At 41.2% G+C, this 27,731-nt stretch overlaps 1 protein-coding gene across 2 annotated transcripts; it reads right to left on the minus strand.

Annotated features, from left to right (window-relative positions):
• Nucleotides 1–1,211: 1,211 nt before the first annotated feature.
• Nucleotides 1,212–26,258, minus strand: abcc6a (ATP-binding cassette, sub-family C (CFTR/MRP), member 6a). 2 transcript variants are annotated; one of them, XM_061679021.1, is made up of 30 exons: nt 25,777–26,258; nt 22,937–23,113; nt 22,702–22,827; nt 17,980–18,117; nt 14,540–14,662; nt 13,315–13,376; nt 13,009–13,140; nt 12,229–12,435; nt 10,065–10,242; nt 9,586–9,747; nt 9,391–9,483; nt 8,742–8,945; nt 8,240–8,386; nt 7,748–7,835; nt 7,206–7,275; nt 6,984–7,110; nt 6,710–6,886; nt 6,486–6,653; nt 6,108–6,291; nt 5,598–5,682; nt 5,374–5,491; nt 5,075–5,282; nt 4,646–4,956; nt 4,232–4,431; nt 3,977–4,103; nt 2,830–2,931; nt 2,566–2,712; nt 2,321–2,479; nt 2,009–2,175; nt 1,212–1,864 (listed from the first exon to the last, which is right to left on the minus strand). In XM_061679021.1, the coding sequence occupies exons 1-30, from the start codon at nt 25,816–25,818 to the stop codon at nt 1,636–1,638; spliced, it is 4,458 nt and encodes a 1,485-aa protein (XP_061535005.1). In that variant the 5' UTR covers nt 25,819–26,258; the 3' UTR covers nt 1,212–1,635. The 2 variants fall into 2 exon arrangements, with proteins under 2 accessions (XP_061535005.1, XP_061535006.1); XM_061679022.1 differs by lacking the exons at nt 1,212–1,864; nt 2,009–2,175; nt 2,321–2,479; nt 2,566–2,712; nt 2,830–2,931 and having other exon boundaries at nt 3,984–4,131.
• Nucleotides 26,259–27,731: the final 1,473 nt, after the last annotated feature.

The raw sequence follows: 27,731 nt of genomic DNA on the forward strand, positions 1-27,731 counted from the left end.
TACTCTTCTCTACGAAAAGCTCATATAATTATTTGAATCAAGGATCAAGGTCATTGAGGACGAGCTACACTTTGTAAAATCAGCAAAAATATAGAACGATAGTGAATTCTTTCTCTACACATATACAGAATATGTATATTTATATATATGTATGGCCTGAGTTGTGTGGTGATGGAGAGAAAATCACTCACCAAGATTTATTATTACCATTGTTGAGAAGAGACATTCTCTTCATTCAATGTGGTTTTTCACATATAGGCATCAGGTTAAATCTGACCAACAGGATTGTTTTGGACTTTATGTGTTTACTTTGACAGAAATAAACAAGTGCCTGCCAATGTCTTGGCTGAAACAATTGTTTTCCTCCTATTCCCTGTCATATAAATAATCTAAATTGGCTGCTTCAAACTCATTTCTGAAGGCTCTGAAAACCTCACATCCCTCACATTCGCCAGGTTGAACCCTCCAGAGGGTCAGTATGTCAGAATAATTTCTCTCCTCGTTCTTGGAAAACAAAGCAGTATATAAATGCAGATGACCTCTTTCTGGCATTCAAGGCTTAAAAACTGTATCAGTAAACATCAACATCAAAGCCTGAGAAAACATTAAATATATGTCATGCGCTTTATGACATGTAAATAATACTGCACCCATTCAAAACAGGGAAAACAATCCATATAATTTGTGGTTCTTTTTCCTTCCTTGCCTTAATCCTTAAATGGAATGAACGAATTCCACAACTCTATGTACACATTAATAATTGTTTGCACACTCCCAGCAATCCACTGAAGCTTCATTTACATGTTGATAGTCTCGAGGATTTTTTCCTGATTCAGGACAGCATGTTCTTTGTGTGTAAGAAACCTAGGACTATATAGGCTGTATTAGTAGAATCTCTGGGCCCTCAATGACAATGTCCTCGGTTGAGCTGCCACAAAGCTTGGAAGGGCAAATTCAACTTTTGTTGAAAAGCCATGGGAAAAAGGTGCCAAAGGTGCATCGAAGCACTATGGTCCTAGACCAGCCCAGCTTCCCGGCACATTCGGAAGAACTGTCCCTGCTGTGCAATGAGGTTGGTTGGAGAGTCCATCTCAGAGATGTGGCCTCGGTCCATTAACAATCACTCTGTAGAGCAGCAAGAAGGGGAAAGATGCTGATGTTAATAATAATAATAAATATAATAATAATAATAAATATATATATTACACACATAGCCTAGTAATAAAGCAAAAGGTCAAGGATTTTTCAGAATTTTGGGGGCTTGTGGCCCTTTTTGGCACTATAATAGATCTGCCCCTATCTATACTGGACAGCAGTAGAATCACAACTCAACATTCAGAAGCAAAAAAGCACAATCGGTACCAAGCTTACCTTAATGCAGAGCACAACTTAAAAGAAACAATGGTGATTCACGCTATTTGCTACTGTAATTGAACAATCTTTATTCATCAGGTGTAATGAATAGAAATGTAGTTACTATTTGACTGATATAGTATAGATGGAAAACACGGAAGTGAGAGATGAGAGCTACTGTAATTTCTTCTTTTATTATATTTTGCAATCCTCTCAAAATTGATGTAGTTTGGCTGTAGTTTGGTCACCCCTGATCGAAAAGGTGTCGTCAAAATGTGTACTTTATTTGTATTGTCCATAAAACTTATAGTATAACCTTGTGTAATCCATGATGGTGTTAAGGCGGTGAGCGATGGTAAGGACTGTGCAGTCTTCAAACTGGGTGCGGATTGTGGACTGGATCAGTGTGTCAGTCTCCAGGTCCACAGCAGCTGTTGCCTCATCCAAAACCAAGATTTTGGTTTTCCTCAGCAAGGCTCTTGCAAGGCACACCAGTTGACGCTGACCCAAGCTACACAGATGATAACAATTTGTAGAAGGTAAGAAAAAAAAGGAGCTGGATTGTGCATTAGTACAACTTTGTGCATAATGTACATTGATGTACTAAGTTGGTTGGCGGTTAACTAACACTGCAACATGTAATATTCATGTCTACCTGAGGTTTTCTCCTCCTTCTGAGCATTCATGGTTGAGTTTGTCAGGCAGGTTAGACACAAAGTTCTTGAGATGAGCAAGCTCTAATGAATTCCAAACATCTTCATCGGTGTAAGTGTCAAACGGGTCAAGGTTCATCCGGAGGGAGCCCGAGAACAAGACAGGGTCCTGAAAAAAAGGATTCACAGATCATTTTGGCCACTGATTTAATCAAGTTGTTATTATACCTTAATATATTGTCACCAGATTTGAGGTAATGTCAAGAGTTTATGTGAGGAAAGTCAGCGCTCACTTTCTGTTGTTAATAATTTACCTGTGGAATGATTGTAATGCGTGATCGAAGATCATGAAGTCCGATGTCGGCAATATTGACTCCATCAATAAAGATCTTTCCCTTTGCTGCCTCTAAGATTCTAAATATTCCCAGGGCAAGAGAGGATTTCCCAGCTCCTGTCCTTCCCACAATGCCCACCTGGAACACATTAGAGAGGTCTAATGTATCACAAAGTCCTGCGCAAGTCTCATCAAGTAAAAATCACATTGTTTAAAATTACTCACCTTCTCTCTTTCATGAATTTGCAAGTTAATGCCTTTCAAAGCCAACTCCAGGCCTTTGCGGTACTGCAACCCATAGTCCTGGAACTCTATAGTGCCTGTCTGGGGCCAAGCCAGGGGCAAAGAACTGCCTTCTATAGTCCAGCTGGCCTGTATGATGTGAAGAGAATGCAATAAGGCACTGTGTATTGGGTGGAATTTTATATTACCAAAAAAGATGAACAAAACCCATTTTGTAGAAAGTGTGTGTGTAATGGAAACACTGACCTCTTTCGCAGTGTCAGCATACTCATTTACTCTTTCCACAGAAACAATGTTGTTTTCGACATCCGTCCATGATCTAACAATCCAACTTAGGATTCCAGTCACCTGCAGAACCCAGCAAAATTTGGTTATATTATTATCATTGTGAGGAACAAGCATGCACTGACTCAGAAAATCAACATATTTATAAATACCACCATGTACAGCACATTCTTTTAATGATGTTATTTTGAGATAAACGGTAATTAGTACGGCACTTACAGCTAACAGAATTATGCAAATCCCCTGCACAATAATAATAACAATTTGATTGTAGCATTAAAAATTTAATTTCAGTTGAAGGGCAGCTGTGGCATAAACCTTACACTGGGAGGTGATCTAGCACATTTGGTAAGCACTGTACTTCATTGGAACTGGGGTTGTACAAGTATGCATTGTGGCTTTGCCGCAACAAAATATATTAGTGGACTAAGCCTTTTACTGTTACAGTTAGGGTATTTTATACATAATTACTCTGAGGTGAAAATAGGGGTATTTTATACGGTGGCTGGGTAGTGCAAATCAATATAACACATTTTAAAACACTTGCATTTCAGAAAACAAATTAACAAAAGTCAAAACATTGATTCATTTTCCATACCGCTTATCCTCACTAGGGTCACGGGTATGCTGGAGCTTATCCCAGCTCACTGCGGGAAAGAGGCGGGGTACATCTTGAACTGGTCGCCAGTCAATCACAGGGCACATATAAACAAACAACCATTTGTGCTCACATTCACACCTACGGGCAATTTAGAGTCTTCAATGAATCTACTATGCATGTTTTTGGGATGTGGGAGGAAACCAGAATACCTGGAAAAAAACACAGGCAAGGGGAGAACATGCAAACTCCAAACAGGCGAGGCCGGGTTTAAACTCGGCCCTCAGAACTGTGAGCCAGATATGCTAACCAGTCGGCCAACAAATTTACATTTCAGAAAACAAATGAACAAAAGTTTTGTTCATTTGTTTGCTGAAATGTATATTTGTTTCAACTTTTGTTCATTTGTTTTCTGATATCCAAAATTATCCCACAATTTGTTATATTGTTTTGCACTTCTCAGCCACCGTAGTATTTAGACACCGGTAGAGCACAAACATGGCCTCTTACCTGGAGAGAGTGTGACACAGCCAAACCCACTATGCCTGGACTCAGGGTGTTCTTTCCCATTACGGACAGAATGGCAGCTGCTAACACCACTCCATTACCAACAAACTCCAGATTGACTGCCAGCCATCTGTGGTTGAAACACTAACTTAATAGTCCTTAATGACAAAGCGAATACTCATTTGTTGAAAAAAATAAAATAATAAATAAATATATTTTCACTGAGAAAGCACATTATATTCAATACTGATATCTCACCGAGTGGCCACAAATCGGGGGAAGTAGGAGGTCTGGTTGAAATCTACCCTGTCATTGGCCTGCAGAATGAACCTAGACTGATCGCCAAAGGCCCGGATGACACTGGCACCCTGCACCGTCTCATTGAAGTGGGTGTAGATGGGGGAGCGGCTCACAGCTTCCAGCCTCCGCAGCTGACAGGATGTAGCAACGTAGAAGCTCTGTAGCCCAAAGTGGCAAAATGAAACACATTAAAAACGGAAATCAAGAAGGGGTGATTGGCGGTTACCCAAAATTCACAGTTAAATCGTGTAATGTTGATGTCAGCGGGGTTAAGCTGCCATCAGTGTTCCTAGAATGTGGTAAAACTGCTAAACACTGTGAAAAATCTGAATCATGAGTTGTGAGTTGAAATTTGGGATGGGAGGAGGTTACCTGCACAAAGGCGTAGAGGAATGCGAGAGGCAGGATGATCACAGCAGCAAAGGGTGTTGCCATGAGCACAATGATGCACACCTCCATCAGTTTAAAGACGTAGCTCAGCATCATCTTGAGGCCCTCGGGCACCATGCAGTCAATGGCGTCAATCTCTTTGGCAAAGCGGTTGAGCAAGTTGCCGCTGGGCGTGCATTCAAAGAAAGACATTGGCGAATGCAACACATTGACCAGCAGGTCCATATGCAAGTGGCGAGAGGCAATGATGCCACAGATGGAAATAGCTACGGTGGTACCAAAGATTGCAATGCCTGAAGAGACAGAAAGGATGCTTGTTTATGTTTATTACGGAACTGTGCAAAAAAAATAAATAATAATAAATAAATAAATAAAAATGCATTTTTTTTCAGTCAAACAATGGAGCCTAACCTTGAACAAAGCCCAGTGCTCCAAAGACAGACAGTTTCAGGTCAGCATCAATCTGGGTACCGTTAACAATTGGGTCATCGGCCCACATGCTCAGCCAGTAGTTGTAGGCCAGCGAGGCTCCTTGCTGAAAGGCGTACAAGAAGACAATGGGAATGATGATGGCCAGGCCTATGGTCTTAAAGTACTTTTGGTACATCTCCAGCCTCACCTGCAGTGGGGGGAAAATAAAATAGACACCAGTCAACTGATAGGTTCTTTTTTAATGGAATCCTTGAATTATACACCATAGTAAGTCGTACTCGTCCAGTGTGGGCCTTGTCAACCTCTGTGAGCTTGCCAAGGTCCTCAGGAACCTGTTCCTGTTCTTTTTCAGACACAGGCTCCATATTCTGCAAGTTTGTATTTGTTGTGTCACCCCTAGGAAGAAAACGGAGAGACAAGAAAGAAGTCAGTTTCATCAAACTGAATAAGAAGCTTGCTTTGACACAATTCCGGTAGTTTATTGTGGCTCAGGTTTACCTACCCAATAAGCTGCTCCTGAGACAAGTCTCTGGAGAATGGCATGAAATCAACCATGCTGAGACGAGCATTGGACCTCCTTGAGCCAGCTACAAGAAAGTCATCTTTTGTATTATTATGGATTTATGCTATTATTACTATTATACTCTGACCAGTCAAAACATTAAGACCACATGCACAATCTGAGATTCAAGAGCTACATTGAAAAATGCCAATACAAAGATGATAATGTTCAGTTTTGATCGAAACTGCCATTGATGTATTAATATAAAAATAGTTCATTATTGTGGTTGTGGTGTCGAACTGGACTTCATCATACTCAGAGCTAATATCTTAACTCTCTCATGTAGGTAAATTACTGTAGGTAAGCAAAATATTAGAAACAGATATGGAAACAGTCTAATCCAAGTGCATGTTGTACAAATCAAATAGTACAGAAATAGTTTTTTAGGCTTTACAGATGAAAAGCATCGGCAATTTAAATAACCATTCAATACATGGCTAGACTCCTCACCTCTTTGTATGGCGCTTTCTTTTCGGTCAGTGCTGGCAAAGGTGTGGATGAAATCTGCAAAGGCGCCACGGCGGCTGAGGAGTTCCTGGTAGGAGCCGCTCTCTGTGATTTCACCGTTTACAAGGACAAGGATGAGGTCAGCTTGCGGCAGGAAGCTCATCCCATGGGTCACCAGGATACGGGTCTGCAGAGCCACACAAATGAGAGACATTGGATGTATACACAAGCCAACACCAAATTGTGGCTGTCTGAAGACAAGAAATGTCGCCAAAGTGGCGGTTTTTGTGTTGTTAGAACAACAATGGAGGCCACATTCTTGTAAGTGGTTGAGGTGTCGTGAAACCGCCATTTCTCTATGGGAACTCATTTGCACTCTACCTTGTCTCTAAGCACTCCCTTGGGTCCGATGACTTTGTCGAAGATGTGTTGGCCTACATGTGCGTCAACAGCAGACAGTGGGTCATCCAGCAGGTACACATCTGCCTTCCGATAGACAGCTCTGGCCAAGCTCACTCTCTGCTTCTGTCCGCCTGAGAGGTTTAGCCCCTGTGAGGGAAGATTGTGAGGCAATGCTCACGGAATTTAAAATAAAACATCTTTACCTTCTCGCCAATTTCTGTTGCATCTCCAGCAGGTAGGATGTTAAGGTCAGGCAGAAGGGCACAGGCTTCTAACACACGGTGGTACCACGTCTTCAGCTTTTCCCGCCCAAACATGACATTGTCTTGGACTGTGGCATTTTGGATCCAAGCCTGCTGGGGCACATATGCTGTAGAACCCTTCAAAGAGACATATCAGAGAGAAGGCTCAGAATATTAATGTATTTAAAGAGGCAAACATTAGTAGGGCTTGCATGTGGAGAATACCGTGCTGTACCTTCACAGTGACATGACCACTTCTCTTTTCTGTTTCTCCAAGCATGGCAGACAATAAAGACGACTTTCCGCTGCCCACGTGTCCGACCACAGCTACAAGCGAACCTCGTGGCACACGGATGGAGATTCTGTGAATAAATAGCAACAGCAAATCTTCTGTATGTCAGTCCTGATTCTCTAATGGATTTAGTTTTTTTTAATTACTCTCGTTGATAGCATATACCTTTTAAGACATGGAGGGCCCTCCGCAGACCAGCTGAAAGTTCCATTTTCAATCAGCACATCTTCCCCGTCTAAGCAAGAGAAAAGCAAATGAGCAATAAAAAGCTACGTACGTGTCACGGTCTTTAATCCTAAGTAACAAATAACCCTTTAAAAAAATGCCCCTTCAAGAGATTCATCAGAGTGCTGTCAGGCTGTAATTACAAGCAGATTTACTTCATCATACGAATTACAGAGCTGTTGCTTTTTACAGACTGTCTGAACAGGTGTGACACAGAAAACTGGAGCATGTTTGCCGAATTTCTCTCATCATAAATCAAAATTTTGAATTCTTGTGCTGATTTATGTTCAACCACTAAATGGGAGCATCCTGTCATTACTTTGTCTGTCTGTCATCCTGGAGGCCCGGGAAGTGGCTGTTGTGCTCCACAAACACAAACAACTAAATCTGGTGGTATGTGTCCATGTGTTGTGACAGTCTTTATAGGGAAAATAGCAATTCATTCATCAGTGTATTCATTTAACCGTAGGTGGGGTTCTTACCAGAACTCAATGAAGCCTTTAAGACATTGTCCACTTTGAGTTCCTCTGAGCACAGATATTTCCCCAAACGTTTTAGTGAAACCACAGCCTGGAACAGAAAAAGTAGTTCATCCTCTGACTATGCCCCGGCTGGCCACAACATTATGACCTATTCCACAATCCAGTGAGATCTAATAGAGCTGTATCAAAGCTTTGAATGGCACTGTAAGAGATATTTTATTTAAGGAATTTGCCAGGGTGCTTGTGCACCACATCATACTAAGCGCTGGTCTAATTTTTTGGTTACTTCATTTAGCAACGTGAGTCAAAAATATTACATACAGCTCCCAGTATGTTAGTTTTGCTGCTCGACAACACTGCAAACTACAGCCACAGTAAAAAGCATATTGTTAAATAATAGCTCACAGGGTATTACTTTGTTTATAAAGGTGTATACATTATATGGGAGTGTATGACCAAACAATATCATGGCAATTTTGAGTATATGCTTACCTGCAAGGTTGTGCTTATTGCAAATGGAAGCTGGCTAAGTGGGGTCTTCAGAATGTTGATCAGCGCCATTGAAACAAAAACCTTCTGAGCATCCAGGATGTTTTTGTCATCAAGCATTATGTAGACTCCAAACATCGCAAAAGCAATCTGGAGGACGGCAACACATGCGATTTTCGAAATGTAGTTATCTCTGTTTCATCATTAGCAACAAATCCCACTAACTGACAAACCATCAAAGATACAGGACAGTGTCCTAAATCTGGAGATAAAAAATACATTTGTGTGCATGTACGGAAAATGAAAGGCAACATGAATGTGTTGGCTGGGCCAAAAATCTGTGCTACACATACTCTGGCAAAGAAGGAACACACTAACTGGAACTTTTAAGGAATGATAGATAGATGCCTGTTCAACTGTATGTATATTTAATGATGTTGGGGTTTTGTGATTGTGTGTTGCTTTGTTCACAAAAGGTACAATTGCTTTAATCTAGTGTTCTTACCATGAAAGAAGAGGAATTGAAAGATGCAATAGAGATGGAATAAAGGATCTGGGACTTCTTCAGGGCCTTCAACTCTTTTTCTCTATAACCCAACACCTGCTCCAGGAAGGCCTTCTCCCAGGCATAGAACTTCAGAATCTTTATTCCATTCAAAATCTCGTTCATTAGTCTGATGCGGCCATCCATGAACTTCATTTGAATCTCCTGTTAACCAGAAAAAAGAAGTATTTTCATTTTTTATGCACAGCGAAAAGTAAAGAATATTTGTGAGCGTGGATCTGTTCTCTAAGTACAGTGCCACACGTTTTCCTGAACAGAATAGAACTTTTGAATATTGTAACAATTCATGACAAGTCTGGAATTAAGGGTCAGAAATGCGGTCCCAATCCAATACTGGGTTTGATTAAATTAGACTTCAAATTCATAAAACCACATGTTGTCTTAGAGAAATGCGAAGTTGTGTATGCCTGCGCTTTCCAGTCATTGTTATAGTCACACTATAAAGGGTGGACTAAAAGACAAGACAGGCCCTGAACCCACATGGTTCCTCAGCTACTATCTAAACCAGATGTGACAATCTGGACTGAACATACAACAAGAGAGCTGCTCTGAAAAAAATCGTTGAAGGATTCCTGTATATCATTTTTACCTGCAGCTTGCTTCTTTTCTTTGCTATCAGTCCATTCAGTGGAAAAACGAGGATGACTGTGGCAATACCTGCCAATGCTGACGGTCCAAGGTGCTACCAAAAGGAAGGCAAACATTGGCTATAGAAGTACAACTTGTAGTAGTAGAAGTTTCAATCAGACAAATAACAGACACATAACATTCCCCATTCACGTACTTGCCACAGGAAGAAGAGACAAAGGGCAATTTCTATGGGGGCCAGCCAGACAGCGTTGAAGTACACCACAAAGTCCATGAGCTTCTGAGTATCTGCTGAAACCAGATTTACAATCTCTCCAACAGTGCAGGTCCTCCTGGCAGCGCTATTTATCACCAAAGACTGGATTGACAACAAAAGAGACATTTTATTGTTGCATGCACTTTCATGGAATTGTTGTTTTTATTTGTTTGTTTTTTAGCGAAGATATACACCCACACTATATGAACAACTGTCTTGGGAAAAAAAAACTCTTGTCAATTAATGAATCAATCAAAGGTTGGGCTCGACCTCTTGACAACAGTTCAACCTCAAACCTTCGCTTCATCGTGGCAAGACATTATGGACAACAGGTACACAGTCCAAATATCATTGTCCCGTGCACTGTCAAATTATTTTGGCTTAATATGGTAAAATAGATAAGGATAAACAATACCCACCTTCCTGTAAACCAGGCCCATAACAGCTGTCTTAACCCTCATTCCCACTGTGAAGCAAGTGTACATGTACTGATGGTTGAAGAGGGACTGGAGGCAAGAGAGCAGGAACATGAGAGTGGCGTAGAAGTAGCCCTTCCACAATGGCGCATCTTCATCTCGCATGAAGCCCAGCAGAAGACTAAAGACAAAGAGACGTGTACAACTAGATCGTTCCAAAGCAGAATTTTCGCATTTTCTGACATAAATCACGAAGATACAGATATGATTTCACTGTCAACATGATTCTAATTCAAACTTTCATGTGTCCAGTGATGGCCACACACATTCAATGCAATTACAACAAGGCAGTTTTGTTTGCGCAACATTGCTCAGTCTGTAACCAGCCTGCCCTCACACTATGCCAGCAACTGCCTTATTGTGGTCTGTCTGTGTCTGTGCCTCACTGAGGTGAAAGACTGTGGTTTCGTCTACTTCTTGCTTACAAATCCATGACCCTAATTAGCACTTCAAATAATTCCGTGTTTGTGCCTCAAAAACAACATTCCAGTTTGACCACTGGAACAGTACGGTGAGAGGGGGCCTTGACTTACTTTCTTTGTTGCACGTGACAGAGTTTTGTTTGGTTGTCTTTGACACAAATGGCTACAAAATGACAATAACATTGCTACTGTATCCGGGATAAAATACGTAACATTTATTGATATCTTCATTTAATTTAGCCTGGGATATTTTTGTTTGCTGTATTTTTAAATCACCATAACAAGTGCATCTCTTTCTTTTTAACTGAATTAAATCCAGTTAGGTTCAGTCCAACTTGGGGTTTGGAGCTTTTGGCAGCTGCTTTACGCAGTACATTGAACTCAGTGTCACTTGGTTTGTGTGTGGGACGCAAGCACTGGAAATGTGTCTCAGCAACACACACTCAACAATTTACATTTCTAAATATAATGACTTGCATAACTTCAATATACCGCAAACCTCCTTTTTTTTTTTTTAAACAAAACTGCCTCATTTGTTTCAGACAGCACATGTTCACTCACATCTCCATGTTGTTGTTTTTTTTTTTTTTTTTTAGCTTGGAGGCCACGATAGCAATTAGTATTAACCTTGTTAAGATACACTTAATACACACTGTATGGAATGAAGTGTTTGGACACACTTATGATTAAAATTAATGACTAAATCCATCAAGAATTGGCACACCCTGCCCCTACCTAATTCAATGTTAATTCAGAGTTCCTGTAAGCGTGTAATACAAGGTGCCTCAATACTATACTTTGGGCCATATAGTCAGGGGTGTCAAACTCATTTTTGTGTCCGCCTTGTAGTTATGGATCCCTTCAGAGGTCTGTTATGACTGTGGAACTATATAAATGCATAGTCACCTCATCATACATATCATTATATATACAGTGTAACCTCAGTTTTTGTATGCCTTAGTTTTCGTAAAATTCTGTTTTCGACATTTTCTTCACCATTATCTTGTCCCCGTTTTTGTACATCTGCTTGGTTTTCATACGCTTGAAAATGGTCCAAACACTAAAGTCATGCGCCCACCCGCGTCACTCCTATCCATCCATCCATTTTCTGAGCCACTTCTCCTCACTAGGGTCGCGGGCATGCTGGAGCCTATCCCAGCTATCATCGGGCAGGAGGCGGGGTACACCCTGAACTGGTTGCCAGCCAATCGCAGGGCACATACAAACAAACAACCATTCACACTCACAGTCACACCTACGGGCAATTTATAGTCTCCAATTAATGCATGTTTTTGGGATGTGGGAGGAAACCAGAGTGCCCGGAGAAAACCCACGCAGGCACGGGGAGAACATGCAAACTCCACACAGGCGGGGCCGGGGATTGAACCCCGGTCCTCAGAACGTCAGCTCTAACCAGTCGTCCACCGTGCCGCCGCGTCACTCCTAACTTTCTTATTTTAAAATGCGTTTTTAAAAGTGAAAATCATTTTTAATTTTGGTCCAGGAAAACATGAAATAGATGCACACGATTTGCTTACGTGGGCCACATGAAATTAAATGTTGAGCCGGATCTGGCCCCTGGGCCTTGAGTTTGACAACTGTGCTATAGTATAGTGTGTACGTAAGCCAGGGCATAAGAAATATGAAAACAGCTACTCTTAAAAGAGACCTGTTCTTTGTCTTACCTCAACACCTGGGGAATGGCGAACATGAAGGCATCATGGAATATGATACACATTGTACCAGTAAGGAAGTATGGCCCAAACTTGCGTGCCAGAGTTCTGAACAGAAAGAAGCCAGAGCTCTGCTCCTTGTGAAGCTTCCTGAGAAGCTGAGCTTGGTCCGGCAACCTGCTCCCCAGTGCCACACCTGATGTCAAGGCCTTTTCCTGCCTGTAATTGGAGTGAAAAACAGTTACACACATGGCATCTGCTGCTAGGGCCCAGTATTGTACAGTAGCCTATGTATGCATTTGTAATCTTAGCACAACCGTAATTTGCCTGGACCATTCATTTAAATTGGGTCATGCTGACATTTGGCTATATTGAAAAATAGAAAGATTCCTTCATTGAGGAACGGAGAAATCATGAGAGCAGTGGAATGGATTACAATACAGGCCACATGAGCACATTGATGAGTACTGTCTACAGTATTGTTATAACCTGCAGCCTGGATACATGCGCAATCAGCAGAATTTAGAAATAAATACAGCATGTCTTTATTAATGTAATCGGTGGCTCTTTACCTGCCTTTTGGAGTCGGGAAAAATATGTCAGATCATGTCATTAGAGTTATTATGAAATCATTATCCAATCATTGGCACGATAGGACTTGAATATAAAGTGTTACAAACCAGGGAAAAGTCTGAATATGTGAGTTTAGGTGTCTTCATGTAATATGAATGTGTTTTTGTATCTACTCGTGACTACTATTTGGGATGTCTCAATTGCATGAGGCGATCTCACTTTTGAATCTTGGCACATTCCACTGTCCAGTCCTCTTGCAGCACAGAGATAATCTTATGCGACGTGTCTTCCTCTCTCAGCGTCCACAGGTCCTCTGCTGCCAGAGGAGTGCGATATCCCTTCACAACAAGCCTGTGGAGTAAATGTGGAGACGATTCACACACATAATTGTCAACAGAGCACACACACATACATACGCACACACAAACACACACACACACACACACACACACACGTAAACAAGTACAAATGTTGTGGGGGTGAGTCATATGTGGGTTCAAATAAGGGAGGTTTTGAGGACCCTACCCAGTAAACCACCAGAAGAGAATCTTGGACAAAAAAGAGGCATCTTTAACAGGGCAAGGATTCTGCAACAGAATTAAAACCAGAGTTACTATTGTTTTAACAGTAAATGCTAAAAAAAAAAAAAAAATAAATAAAAAAATAAAACAGCTTGTTGACATCCACACTGAGTATAATAGCAAAGAGTGTATTTATGAAATGCAAATAAAAGGTGGTTCAGAGTAGAGGCCATGAGCTCCCACAAGTCTGCATCTGTAAATAGAGCCCAGTGTAAAAATGTTGTTTTCAGGTCAAAAGCAGCAGACGGATCGGAAATGTGTCATCGCCAACCGTCCTATACATACATATGCACACACACACACACACACACACACACACAGAGGCATACACAAAGAAGGTTTGCCTTCTCAACCATATGTTCCCCCCCATCCTGCCACCCCCTCACGAGGTTATTTGCTCTCTTTATAGCAACACTCCAGCATTTTATTCTTCACTTCCTCTCTTACTGTGAGTAACGCTAACCAGAGGAGGAGAAGGAAGTGGAGGAAAAAGAGGAGGACACACCAAGGAACGAGCAATGGGTGTGTCCACGACGCCAGTCTGTGGCTTCTAGACCGCACCATGGGCCAGAAATCTGCTCGGGACTTTTCCAGCTGTTTTTATGGTTTATCACTAGGGAAATATGACATCACAATTCTGTTTTGATTGACGAGGGTCTCACTTTCACCGTCTTGAGGGAGGAGGGTTGGTGGGCAAAATATCAGGAACAGCTCTTAGTATGATGCCGTGCAGTTCTAAACCACTGCAAACGACAACTACAATAATGACGATACGGTTTAATTATTATCTCTTTTATATTGAAACAAATACAAAAATACAAATAAATAATATATGGTGCCATGGAAGCTGTGTTCAATGATAAGTCATAGATAATAGTGTTCTGGGTTGCAAAGTTTCAGGGTCCATTGGATGTTGAAATACATGTGTGATGTTGAAATACATGTGTCATGTTAATGGTATGCAGTAGGATAAGGGGGGGAAAAAGTGCTTGTTCACACTCTTCTCACGGGAAGCTAAAGCAGTGAGGTGAGAGGGTAAAGAGGTAAACCACGTCATTGCCTCCAAAAGGCAGAGTGTCCTGCAAACAAAAGTTTTGAACCACAAGATGCTCAGGTAGAATAATAGTGCTGTATTTTAACCTAAGTGAGATACATTTTCCTCTCCCTACCTTTTCCAAAATGTTTTTCCCCTCTGGAGGTAGGTCGGAAAAGCAGCACAAGAAGAGCTGGACCAGTTGAATCGTGAAGTAGGAGAAAAAAGCCAAATATCTCACAATATCAGAGGCAATACCCTGTGGAGTAAGTAAAGATCAACCTTTAGAGAGCATGTCTGCAACACATGAGTCAGTGAGTTTATTTGGTGTAATCTATTACATGCACGTTTTGTAAGTCTGACATTTTGTCTTTAAAGCCAAGAAGAGAATGAGTGGTTTTGTGGGTGGAAATGTCACAGCAAAACTAACATTATATAACCAACAGTTTTCAGTCGCATCAAATGTTTTTTTGATTGCTTAATCTCCAGAAACAAATCACACAACATCCTGTCAACTTCATCTATCTTCATTATGGTTTTGGATGCACTTTCAGCAGTGTCACAGCACTGAATGGACTTTCCCATTGTTTGCTTTCCCCATATGTACACGCTTTATAGCAGAGGATATGGGTTGTACACCCACAGCACAGATGCAAGAGAACGCGGTTTAGAGCATGGTTACTGTGAAAATAAAATCTTTCACGATGTTATTCATATAAATGCAGCAACATTGAAATATGCTCCTCAGTCAACCTGACAGACAAGTTCAAATAGGGAAATGGTGGCTTTAATAATCGTCATGTGACAAGGGGGCAGCTGTGATATAAACTATTCATACTTGTCTGTTATGTAGAATCTTTTGTAAATGTTATCCTTATAATACAGAATCTGTTTATTTTGGCCCATTTCTACTCTTGGGGTCAGCGCCACAGCCACAGCGGGTTTGTTGTGCAACAGTATGGGTATGTAATGTATGCAATTCAGAACGATAGCAAACACAAAACTTTTCTCTGAACACTGTGGAGCTGTGCCCAGGAAGGGGATATAATGAGACCAAATTCATCTTTCCACATATAGAAAAACAGGGTCAAGCTGGTCGGAAGTGTGGGTGAGAAAAATGTAGGTTAAGTAAGAATGGCGAAGGGTCAACAAACATGAACCCTGTCTTCAGTCTACAACACTGTCAGACAAGTTAGATTAGATATTTTAAAAATGTGTCAGTAAAATATGTCACAGGGAATTGTGGATCATAATATGTGACAGGTATTTTTGGTTTTAAAAAAAGTGCAGGTAACAGGGACAACAACAACAAAAACCTAGCATAAAGTACTGTACATACTCTCAGCATACGGAATTTTACAGTAAGGATGTGCTACGTGTTACATCAACATCCCCGTGTTTGCGTGGGCTTTCTTCCGGTACGCCGTCTTCCTCCAACATTTCAAAAACATGCATGGTCAATTAACTGACTTCTCTAAATTGCCGATAGGTGCGAATGTAAGTGTGAATGGTGATTAGCCGAAAAGGCCAGGGTGGACCTCGCCACTTCCCAAAGTCTGCAGAAACTGGCTCTATGTTCACCTGTGACCTTGAAATTATCCTGTTCAGGATCGGTAGAAGATGAATGGACGGCATAAATGAAATTGAAAGTAGGATTCTTCCTGACAGCAATAAGATTGGTTGAAAAATGTAGTTCACAACAGATGAGGAATGTTGGTTTGAACAAATTAGAAAAACAACATCTGAATGCATGAAGGAAATTTTGGCTGGTAGAAAACTGAAAAATGACTTTTTCTTGCTGCGAATGGCTGGCGACCAGTTCAGGGTGTACCCCACCTCTCGCCCGAATACAGCCTGCGACCCTAGTGAGGATATAAATCGATGGATGGATGGACTTTATCTTGTTTTACCTTTTGTAGGGCTCTTCTCAGGATAATAACTAGTAAAATCTACCTGTAGAACTCTGACAAGACACAACAGTTCAGGCCAAATACTGTACTCTGCTTTTTGTGCAGGCTGCGGTTATTCTTGAAGCATCTATATGGCATTAATTGAAATAATTTTTGTGACGTTTTTCTTTAATTCTAATGCATCCATCCATCCATTTTCCAAACTGCTTATTCTCATTGAAGTTGCGGATGAGCTGGAGCCTATCCTAGCTGACTTTAGGCGAGAGGCGGGGTGCACACAGCAGGGCACATATAAACAAACATGTGGGAGGAAGCAGGAGTACCCAGAGAAAACCTATGCAAGCACGGGGAGACCATGCAAACTCCACACATGAAGGCCAAAGCTAAGATTCAAAACTCAGAACTGTGAGGCATACGTGTTAACCACTAGATCACTGAGCTGCCAATTATAATTCATAATTGATCTTCTCTATCGGTTATCCTCCTAGGGTCGCGGGCGGCTGGAGCCTAACCCAGCTATCTTCGGGCGGGAGGCGGGGTACACCCTGAACCAGTCGCCAGCCAATCTCAGGGCACCAATTATAATTAAGCATGTTAATTGTAATTGTAATTGATAGTTATAATTGGCAGCTGCCTGCTGCAAGGTCAGCATTGCAAATAGGAATCTGTTCTCAATTGCCTTACCTGGAAAGATGAAGGTTAAGTAAAAATACAAAAGAAGTTCATCGTAAAGGACTTACAGAGAATGTATATTTGAATAGAATACTAATGCATTTCCTGCTTTGTTAATTAGAGAAAAATGGAAATAAATAAGTAAATACAAAAAGCTATTATGATCTCATTCATGTGTAACTGTGATGATTAGGTTTAAATGGGCCAGGTTGGAATTTAAAGCTAAGGAGGAATCGAATATTGTTCATTATGCCGTAGATACAGTAAATGATGCAAAGAAGACGGATAGTTGTATCCCTGTGTGCTCAATTACATTGAAATCAAAATGTCTATCGAAAGTGTGAAAGCTTTAAGTATGGATGTATGCGTTCACATCTGGCAGTTTTACAGTGAATACGCCTATACACCCAACGCTGACGTTCTTCTGGTCTGACCTTGCACTGCCATGGCTCACCAGCATTTATCCCAGACCCATCATTACAAACCCCCGAGCAGTGTGGGAATATCACACTGAGGGCGATAAAATGAAAATATGGATACGTGTTTCTTTGCGTGTTTTTTTTTTTTTTTTTTTTTTAGAAATGCAAATGAAAAAGCCCCATAGCTTTGCTCATCTAAATATAAACTTACACCCATTCAACAATGATTGCAGTGTCTCACAGCAGGCACAGGAAGAAAAGAAAAGTCTAAACGCACACAGGCTTGACCAGAATTGGCAGTGTCATGCTCCTACACTTGGTTAATGTTCAGTTACCTTGGTTTAAAATGGAAGATGAAATAACACTTTGCTGACATAGCATACAGCTCAAGCTGTGCTCCTGGAAACTTGCGTCTAGACTATGGGCAGCAGCACACTTGATTAGATGTGACTGCATGGTATTTGACACTACAGGTTCACTGGGGCCAATTCTAACCAACATATGTACATTTTAGTTAATATAAAACAGACATAATGATAAATTAATGGAATAGATAATTAACAATAACAACATACCTCATCTATGACCAGCTGGATCTTTGCTCTGAGAGGCACCAGGGAACAAACAACAGCCAAGACCCAGAAGAGGAAGAGGAATACAGAAGAGCGACAACCTCGTATTCTTTCCAACTGGATGATGCATAAAGCCAGGATCTGAACAGAAATAGTGAGAGGAAAATGACCTATGAACTTATAAGAGTAGCTTCTTGCCAGAGCCAGAAAATATAGCGCCAAACTCATGCTGATGCTTGGAATCCTATTATGATTTCTACCACTTAAAGCAAACAGAAACCCACATTTAATTGTTCTATACTGAAGTATTTATAATACATGAATATCATTTTGATTCACTGGAAGAAAATAAAGCGCTACCTTAAATGGACTCACTGCCAAAGCAAGAGAGCTGAAAAGATTTACACAGTTGGTCTGGTCTAGTGTGACCAGTATTGGTTCTGACAATTAGGTTTCTGGGATTTTCCCTGGCCTGGCTTATCCCTATATGAGATGATGAACCTACTACTCATGGATAAAGCCGCATGTGCCGCATGTTGTTCACTCCAAAATAATGGGACACACTTGTCCTCAGTGGAGTCAAGTATTGGGTGTTGAGCCACTATACAATCCGAGCGGTTGGCAAAAAAAGACATTACACTATCGGGCCAGCTTACCAAGTGGGAAAAAAACAAGTTTGGGTTTCCAAAAGAGCACCACATTGGTTAGTCTGGGATCAGCCACAGTACTGATTATTAAAGACTTGTGGTAATTGGATTTTCCAATCAACAACTTGACATGGGAAGATTTCTGTGTGTTGGCCAGGAGGAACATCACAATGTGCCCTCACTGACGTAAACAACATCTCTGGTCTCTTATTTGGTGTTCTAAACTTGAGGATTTATTCTGGCTGTTCTTTTCCAATACAATCTTCATGTCCATGGGGTTGTGTATGTACCTCAGCAGGCACTGGGAGGACAACATGTTTTGCCTTTCTTTGACAAATGACATGCTCTCTGCCATCGTATAATATCTCTTACTAAAGTAGATCTTTCAGGTAACTGTACTTTATTTGGGAACTTATTTTTCTGGTGACTTTTTACTTTTACTCCTTTCTTTTTAAACACATGTAGCTTAACTTTCTGCTCCTTACATTTAAAAAAATGATCTCGTTACTTTTAAAACCTTCTAAAGTGAGCAACGATGCAACATAAAAGCAGAAAAAAAGGAAGGAAGTATAGATACGACACTCTCCCTTTTAGCTGCATTCCAACGGCCATGCTAAGCTAGTGGGGCAAGACGTCAGCACATTTCATGGAGCTAAGGTAGTGGGGGCAAGGTGTTGGTGCATTCAATTGAGAGTGCAGTGTTCAGAGAGGCAGACCGTGCTCAATTCTCTATGAAGATTTACCAACAAGTGTGTTGGCCATTGGCAGGGATACATCAGTGTGCCTGCCATATTGAATATGTCAGTTCTGCTTGTAAATATCTCGTCCTGCCTGCTGCACAGTCATGTTATAAATGGAAGAACTATTCTCACAAAGGAGGGAGCATGGAACTGTCCAAAATATTGGCTCCATAGTTCCAGTGAAAGAAACTCTGGAGGATTCAGCATACCAAGAGCTTTTAGACGATTCATTGCTCCCAACTTTGTGGGAACAGTTTGAGGATGGCCCCTTCCTGTTCCAACATGACTGTGCACCAATGCACAAAGCAAGGTCCAAAAAGACATGGATGAGAGAGTTTGGTCTTATTGAACTTGACTGGCCTGCACAGTCCTGACCTCAACCTGATAGAAAACCTTTGGGATGAATTAGAACGAAGACTGAGAGACAGGCTTTCTCGTCCAACAACACTGTGTGACCTCACAAATGCTCTTTTGGAAGAATGGTAAAAAAATCCCTCCACACACTCATGAACCTTGTGGAAAGCCTTTTAAGAAGAGTTAAAGCTGTTATTGCTGTAAAAGGTGGACCGATGTCATATTAAACCCTATTTATTAAGAAGGGGATGTCGCTTCTGATTATACGTTGAGTCAAGGCAGGTGAGCGAATACTTTTGGCAATGTGTATGACCCTAGTTTACGGTACTTTCTGTCCTGAGATGATGAGTTTTAAATTGCATTACGCTAAGTGAGTGAAAATTGTGCTTTGCATTTGAAGGACCCTTTTTTGACTTGCTATATTATGGTAAGCTATTAAGCCTGTTTGCATTTGTGTGTAAGTTTGTGGAACAAAATCCATCATTAATGCAAAATTAAAACCCCTACCTTATATTGTAATTACACGAGACATTTAGAAGTATAATGAAGGATCAACTTTTACAGTACGTCATGGGATGGTCTATTGTAGTTGAGATATTAGTGCCTTTTTCAGTCAAACAACCACACTTTGTATGGACTGACAAAGTGTTCCCAGCCAATACATTCAGCTGGCCCAAGCAGTGATCAGTGGCCACAATCATTGGATATGGGCATATTGACATTGTTGTACCAATACATCGATTTCCTTAAATATCGATAATAGCTAACAAATTGGGGTCCAAGGATCAGTTTCAGGCGGCACGGTTGACGACTGGTTAGAGCGTCAGCCTCACAATTCTGAGGACCGGGGTTCAATCCCAGGCCCCGCCTGTGTGGAGTTTGCATGTTCTCCCCATGCCTGTGTGGGTTTTCTCCGGGCACTCCGGTTTTCTCCCACATCCCTAAAACATGCATTAATTGGAGACTCTAAATTGCACGTAGGTGTGAATGTGAGTGTGAACGGTTGTTTGTTTGTATGTGCCCTGCGATTGGCTGGAAACCAGTTCAGGGTGTACCACGCCTCCTGCCCGATGATAGCTGGGATAGGCTCCAGCACGCCCGCGACCCTAGTGAGGAGAAGCGACTCAGAAAATGGATGGGTGGATGGATCAGTTTAATCTGTTTTACATAGCTTACTTCTATTACAATGTGCTGATACACGCCCGCACATGGTGGAGTATTGCGCTGGTCCGTATTACGTGACAAGGAAACTTGAGACATAACATCAAACATGCAACTTGTTTCCGACACAGCCAGCTCCAATGCGAAGCAAGCAAAGCGTTGTGTGGTGTTGTCTTACACCACTCAATAAAGTTACGTCAAAGTGCCGCGTGTATGACAAAACAGCTTTACATGGCAGCAGCGCTAACAATTTGTTCTAACACCTAAAGGCCACACATCCCAAGAACCACAGTGAGCTTGAAAAAAGACAAGTTGAACTAAAAGTCCAGTCTCCTGCAGCACAACCAGCTGTCCAGCAAAAGACCCTCCCAGGAAGTTTGCAAAATGTTAAGGTATATCCAGATACAGACAGTTGTATTTGTTATAATATGTAATTTAATCATTTTGGAATAAATGGTCAGCATTTGTTATGTGAATGGCCTGTAGTGTAATATTTTGACTGGAAACAAATTCCAATAAGATATGATCACTATCAGAATCAATATCGATGAAATTGCAAGAAAAAGTATCAGTATCGTATCGAATATATAAAGTGCGGTATCGTCCAACCCTAACAATCACCATCCAGGGGATAGCTCACACGCCATATTTGTTGGTTCTTGATGTGATAAATGATATCCCCGCCAAAATAAATGACCATTTCTGAAATTAACCCCCAATACAAGGGGCGTCTTAGTGTATTTTCATCCAAGCACGTGCATGTGTTTATTCGGGAGTCTGCAAAGACCACAGGTGGGAAAGGTTGTCTGGGTTGGAGAGCGAGAAACCAAAAAATGCCTGCAGAAAGTGGCTGCTTTGTATGTAAAGTTACATACAAGCAGCAGTGCCTCGACGGGCATCTGACTGTTGACTGCATTGATGCCTCCTCCATTAACCTACAGTAAGTCTTGTCAAGTACTGTACACAACTGTCACGTTGAGACTGTGCAGCTTGAAAACGTTTAAATTTTTCATGAATGTGACCCTGCTTATTGCAGCTGTGTGCTAATGACGGAATGCATTGTCCATGTATTGTTGACAATTTTCCACCTAACTACCACACATCCAGTGTATTATGCCCTTACTGTATGTACATTATTCTCACATGAAACTGTAATTGATGTAAGTGCACTGTGTCCCCCGATGATTGATGGTCAAATACAAGTATTTTTGCAGGATAATGCAATATTTACATTGACTGCAACACGATAAAACTATCCTTAGTTATTTTGATTTTCACCTGTCTTGTCAGTGAATGATACATTCTATATTCTTTCATGTGCTTGCACTTTGCACGTTAACGTGTGAGGCACATTCCCAGAACTTTCTTGTTACTCCCGGCAACACAGAAAGAATGACTGATGAGTGATTTGAGGTAGAATCAATAGTTTATATTCACTCAAACTCACCAGAGACATGTTTTGACTTACAGAATCATCATATTGTAGGATGTGCTAATTGTTGTGAATGCATTGATGCAAATGCCACGGATATACAGTAGGTAAAATGATCAAGAAAAAAAATTTGAACTTTCAGCAAAAATTGTTTCACATCAAGACGACAAGATTGTCCAACAATTCCCGTTCACGTGGACTTGCCAAAATGATGTAATATGTGTCCCAGGTCAGAATTTGGCAATGTCACTTTGGGGAAAAAAAAAAAAAAAAAAAAAAAACACTAGACACATACACACTAACTTGTACTCTGGGACGTTTCCGAAACTGTCTTTTGTATCCATGCTTTGAATATGATTACAAATAATTCAAGGAAAGTCATAGTTTTTACCACAGTCATGCTGCGGATGATGGGGCTAAGAAGGAAGACCATGTGCTGCTCGATCTCCTGGCTCCTCTCCAGTAAGATGTAGAAAAACTCCACAAAGCCGAAAGAGGCCAACAGAAACCCGAGCACCTAAATGGTCCAGTGATATTAGGTTCAGGCTTTATTCAAAGAAAAAGTCAAATATATCCTCTCCTCATGCAAGAAACAGAGGACCACACTTGTTTAATGCAAATCTCACCATCTTGGCGATACAAAGGGAGGACACCTGAATGCGTCCGTGGTCATGGCAGTAAAGGTGAAGGCAGTAGAGGGGGGCCAGGAGCCACAGATAGACACAGGGCACCCACACTAGAACTGTGTTCTGAAAACACTGGGTCAAGTCTGGGTTGGCTGTGTACCAAGTGCGGTTCCAATCCTGCAAGAGAGATAACAAAAAAGATGTATTTTTTCCAGAATAACATGTTTTGAAATGATCAATAAAGTAAAGATATAACACTGCAAGGTATCAATTATCTGAGAAAGTAAGAAGACCAGGCCCAAATTCAGAAAATGCAGACTACAGTTTTAGCATTCCTAGCAGGACAAAGTAAAACCCACAAACAGTCAACAAAAATGTGAGTGAGTCCAGGCTGGATTGTGTGAGGAGGCCTTCTTTCTTTCTCTGAAAAGCTGAGTCAGCCATCAAATGTCTTTGACCCAATTTAAGTTGGACAAAGCCAGACAAAGAGATCAAAGATTATTCCAGCAACTAAGTTTATAAACACAACACCAACATACTATTTTTTGGAATGTTATTTATAGGTTACATGACATTGGCAGAACCAACGACTTTCTCAACAAAATAACACGCGCACACACAAAGAGCTAAGTGGCTTGTTGTCGTCGGCTTGCTTTGTATTGTTTATCACCTCAGTGACCTGCAGGGTGTCTGGCTCTGTTAACAAGATGCCAAAGGAAGTGGTTTAAAAGTCCCCTCGTATGGCAGAACAGATTGGCATTGCTAGACAAGGGAGAGTGGCTTGAAACTACAATGCCGTTACATAACAACCTAACATGCACAGCTCTGTCATTAAACCCTTGAAGTTGCACTAGTTCAATCAACGTGGATTGGAAAATTGTAGTCATTCCTAAGGACGTGAAAGAACATATGGAGTTGGTCTCTCCTTTGTACCTTGAGCAACTTACACTCCTCTGGTAAAACTTGTGGAAGATGTTGAAGTGTGTCTGTAGGATTATTTTGTACTCTTCCTCCACAATAACATTTATGAGGCCAAAGAGCACTAATGTTGGACACAGGGGCCTGACTCACAATCTGTCATCTAGGTCATCCCAAACGTGTTTGATGGGACTGAGGTCAGCGTTCTGTGCAAGTTCTTCCACACCAAACTCTTCCAACCATGCCTGTGTGGACCTTGCTTTGTGTACACAATGATGCTGGAAAAGAAATGGGCCTACCCCAAACACCACGTTGGAAGCATTTTGAATTAAATTCTGCGAGGAGTTACAAAAATATCCATCTCAGCTCCTGATTACTGAATTGATTTAAAGGTGTGTCTCATTTTTGTTGTTCATAGAGTGTGTAAAAAGATCAAAAGTGTGTAAAAATGTGAAATGGGTGAATGTTCCAGCATGAATAGTGATTAATTCCAGTTTACCATAAGTTGCTACTGTTCAGAGCCTCTGGAGCCAAAAGGGTGAATCATGGTCTGACTAGCAGCTACTTGTTTCACTTTGAATTACAGCTGTATGTTTGCCTAGCTCACCACAGAGTCATATACATATCCCTGCAAAATTTTTCAAAACGGGAAAAACTATATATATAAAATGTAAATCAAAGGTCAGTGTTATGTAATGAAATGATTTGCACTCACTGTGCATCTGTGGACTCTGTAAGTGCATTTAGGTTCATTTAAACACTATTACTGTTGAGAGCCAGGGAGTGGGCGGCAACTTTCACAGGCTCCTCTGACTCCTGTGGTCAATGGCAAAGGGATGAACAGAACGCTTTCATGAGGACGCACTCCAAACATTTTCTTGTACATTTCACATCTTTATCCAGTTTCTCACCCTTGGCTGAAATGGTTTCAGCTTGGATGCCACAAGGTGTCACAAGGTGTCACGTTGATGTGAAGACAAAACTGCTAAAATACCCTCCGTACACCATATGGATTTAATGGGCTGTGTCCATAAAGCTGCGGTGCAAGTGATCAAGTGTTAATAAAAGGTGGAAATGACCCTATTGAGTATGTATATTGCATGTACATTTCCAAGTTTCCAGCTTGTTTCTTATAGACAGCTGGACTTTGTATGCGTCAGAGAAATTCCCATCACTACCGCAAGGGAAAAGCTGTGACCAAAAAGCCAGCAATGACGTTGTTTCCAAGGTATGTGTAAGGTTCATGACTACTACAGTTAAAAGGTGAAGGTACTTTGCAGCAAGCAAAAGAGAAATGCCAACACACAAGCAATGCAAAACATGCTCATTGCAATGTTACAGTTCTAAAACAATACATCTTTACTTTGATGTGTCACCAAGCCAGGCTTTAGTTTCCTTTTCCCAACATGTGATACTCGTTTGAATGCTTGTAGGAGCAAAAACAGAAAGTGCTGTAATGAGAACCAGAAACATAGAGGGGGCGTGATGAAAGCAGAGTGAAAAGAGGCGAGTTCTGACCGTGAACATTCCAGCTGAAGCGCAGTCATTGTTTTTGCTGAGATATGGAATATGGAGATTTCCTAATGCCAAGGAAGCAACATCTCTACCTCGTAACTTTACATTCCTGCAGGCTGCAACATGCAGTGCTATTCTCCTGCCACACTTAATGTGGGAAACAGTCTGTTAAATTCCCACGTGGGCTGAAAGAAGTGATACTAATAGACATTTGGTATTTTGAGGGCAGAAAGCGGCAGTCTCATATGGCTAGTGTTTTTTTCTTTCTCCAATAACTGCTAACACCCAACATTTAAGATGAGTCACAAAGTTGGAGATGAATCTACACTATAAACATGACCAATGGCAGAGAGAGGGAGAGAGAGAGAAAGAGCGAGAGAAAGCACAAAAGGTCTGTTGAGACTCACCCAGAGTGGGTCCAGGCCACTGAGTCGGCAGAAGGCATCCATCCACTCGCTTGCTGCTTCCTCTCTGATGCTCTACTTGTTGGGCTGAAACAGTCCAGTCCTGCTCCTCACACTATGTAGCACACCTTCAGCACACGTGTTTGTCCGAGTCAGGATAAAGAATTCACTGTGTGTCCTTAATGGACCTCGCCTCTCTTTTGGATGCCAATCTTTCTAGGTAGGCCTGTCCTTGCTTATGTGTCTGAATGTCTCAGTGTTTATTAGCGAGTGAGTGTTGGAGTGTGTCTGTGTGACTTGTCCTCCCCTTTAATAGAACATCAGCTCTCAATGAAAGTTTGCATAGGTTTGAACTGCTGCAGCCCTGAGAGCTTGTTTCATTCTAACTCTCACCCTGTCTGCCTGCCGGTTTATGAGTGTGTCTCCTTGGTAGGTGGGTGGAAATATTTCTCTTTCTCTCGCACTCTCACACCCCTCTCCTCTGTCCCACATCTGCTGGATTTCAATCAAAACACCAAAGCTACTCCCCTCAATGGGATGACGGTCCCCCACCCGGAAAAACTCCTCCTACTTTCGCTCACTGCCTCCTCTCCAAGTCCTTCTCCCAGCCCTTTTTCCCACATCTCCCAACTCCACATCTCACGCATCATCTCATCTGACCACACAGTTTGTGCAACTTATACAATTTAAAGTGCGACTAAAGCATCATTCAGCAGCTGTCAAAGTCAGGATATGACAAATTCAGTCGCTGTTGGGTGACATGTCTTCATGTAAAGCTGAAAAAACTTGCACATTTGTGCAGAAACCACTTTGTGAGTGCATAGTTGTAGTAGCATACTGGTATTGATAGTTTTTCAGTTTTCTGTGGGATTTCTAGTGTTGCATGGATTTCCCAGTATTAGTAAAAACATGCTGAAAATAAGATGAATTCATAATTATTAATATATTAATAAGTCATCTAAACCAGTTGGGGAAATGTATTATTGATAGAAATAGAAAACCTAAATTCATCATGATATGCTGTCGCAAATTCTATAAAAGGGAAATACGACTTGAAACATTTCAAACACAGCCAGTCAAGGAAAGCATGTCCACTTTCAGTCCCCTTTTCTAATCGTAATTGTATGTCATCCTCAGTGGACAGCAAGGTCGTAGTAGGACATTTGTTCTTCACTCTTCCACTGTGGCCAAAGACTGCACAGCCATATAGATAAGTGACGGACAGAGAAAATGTTACTATAATTTTGTGACTAGACAGATCACAACATAAGTAGTTTGAGAAAACCTGTTTGCGATTGTTTTGACTTTTTGTATCACATTTACTGTAATGTGTATTCAAAGCGTAAACATCTAAATAAATATGCAAGCCATTTCTCCTGTGTGAACGGTGAAAAGAAAGACCCCATACAGTAAGTTGAAAAAAAGTGCAAATATCTTTAGTACTCCTGGTGGTCTGCTGAAAAGCGTCATCTTACTGCGCAATTTTGGTCACCCTGGTCAGGACACAAGGGAAAAGTACAGCAAAACAGCTGTGCAGGAAAGTATGACAGTCTTTGCTGGGACAAACACAACCAGCATCATACCCACAGAGAGAAACATGGAAAGTTTGGCAAGGGGGACGACCACTACCTGATCCTACGTCTGGACATGTGCGAATATGAGATTCTGCTTCTTAAAATGAGTCATCGCTTTATGTTCTCCACCCGACTAGGGAGTTTTTATTCACCAGACGCTGCTATTTATTGCTAAAATGCATGTTGCATTGCATATACTGTATGTTGTTGATGATTGATAGGAAAAAGTTGTTGTATAAAATCAAAAGGTCAGCTATTGTGACAGCTAAGGTGGCCAGAACATGAAAAAAAGTTCAAACCACATTAGCTTACAGTATGTCCCCAAAGTTTATGCTGATGGCTTCGATGTTAATAACTGAAGGATAAAGACAAAACAAATACAGT

The sequence above is a fragment of the Phycodurus eques genome, chromosome 6 (assembly GCF_024500275.1).
Source record: "Phycodurus eques isolate BA_2022a chromosome 6, UOR_Pequ_1.1, whole genome shotgun sequence".
In the NCBI taxonomy this organism is placed as follows: domain Eukaryota; kingdom Metazoa; phylum Chordata; class Actinopteri; order Syngnathiformes; family Syngnathidae; genus Phycodurus; species Phycodurus eques.

Bases quoted from the DNA above. Each gene is read 5' to 3' on its own strand.
- abcc6a (XM_061679021.1), bottom strand. From the start codon at position 25,818: ATGGATGCCTTCTGCCGACTCAGTGGCCTGGACCCACTCTGG. The intron at 22,828-22,936 runs GTGAGATTTGCA...TGGACCATTTAG, and splicing joins CCCTTTGTATCGCCAAGATG to GTGCTCGGGTTTCTGTTGGC. The intron at 4,104-4,231 runs GTGAGATATCAG...TTTCAACCACAG, and splicing joins CCCCGATTTGTGGCCACTCG to ATGGCTGGCAGTCAATCTGG.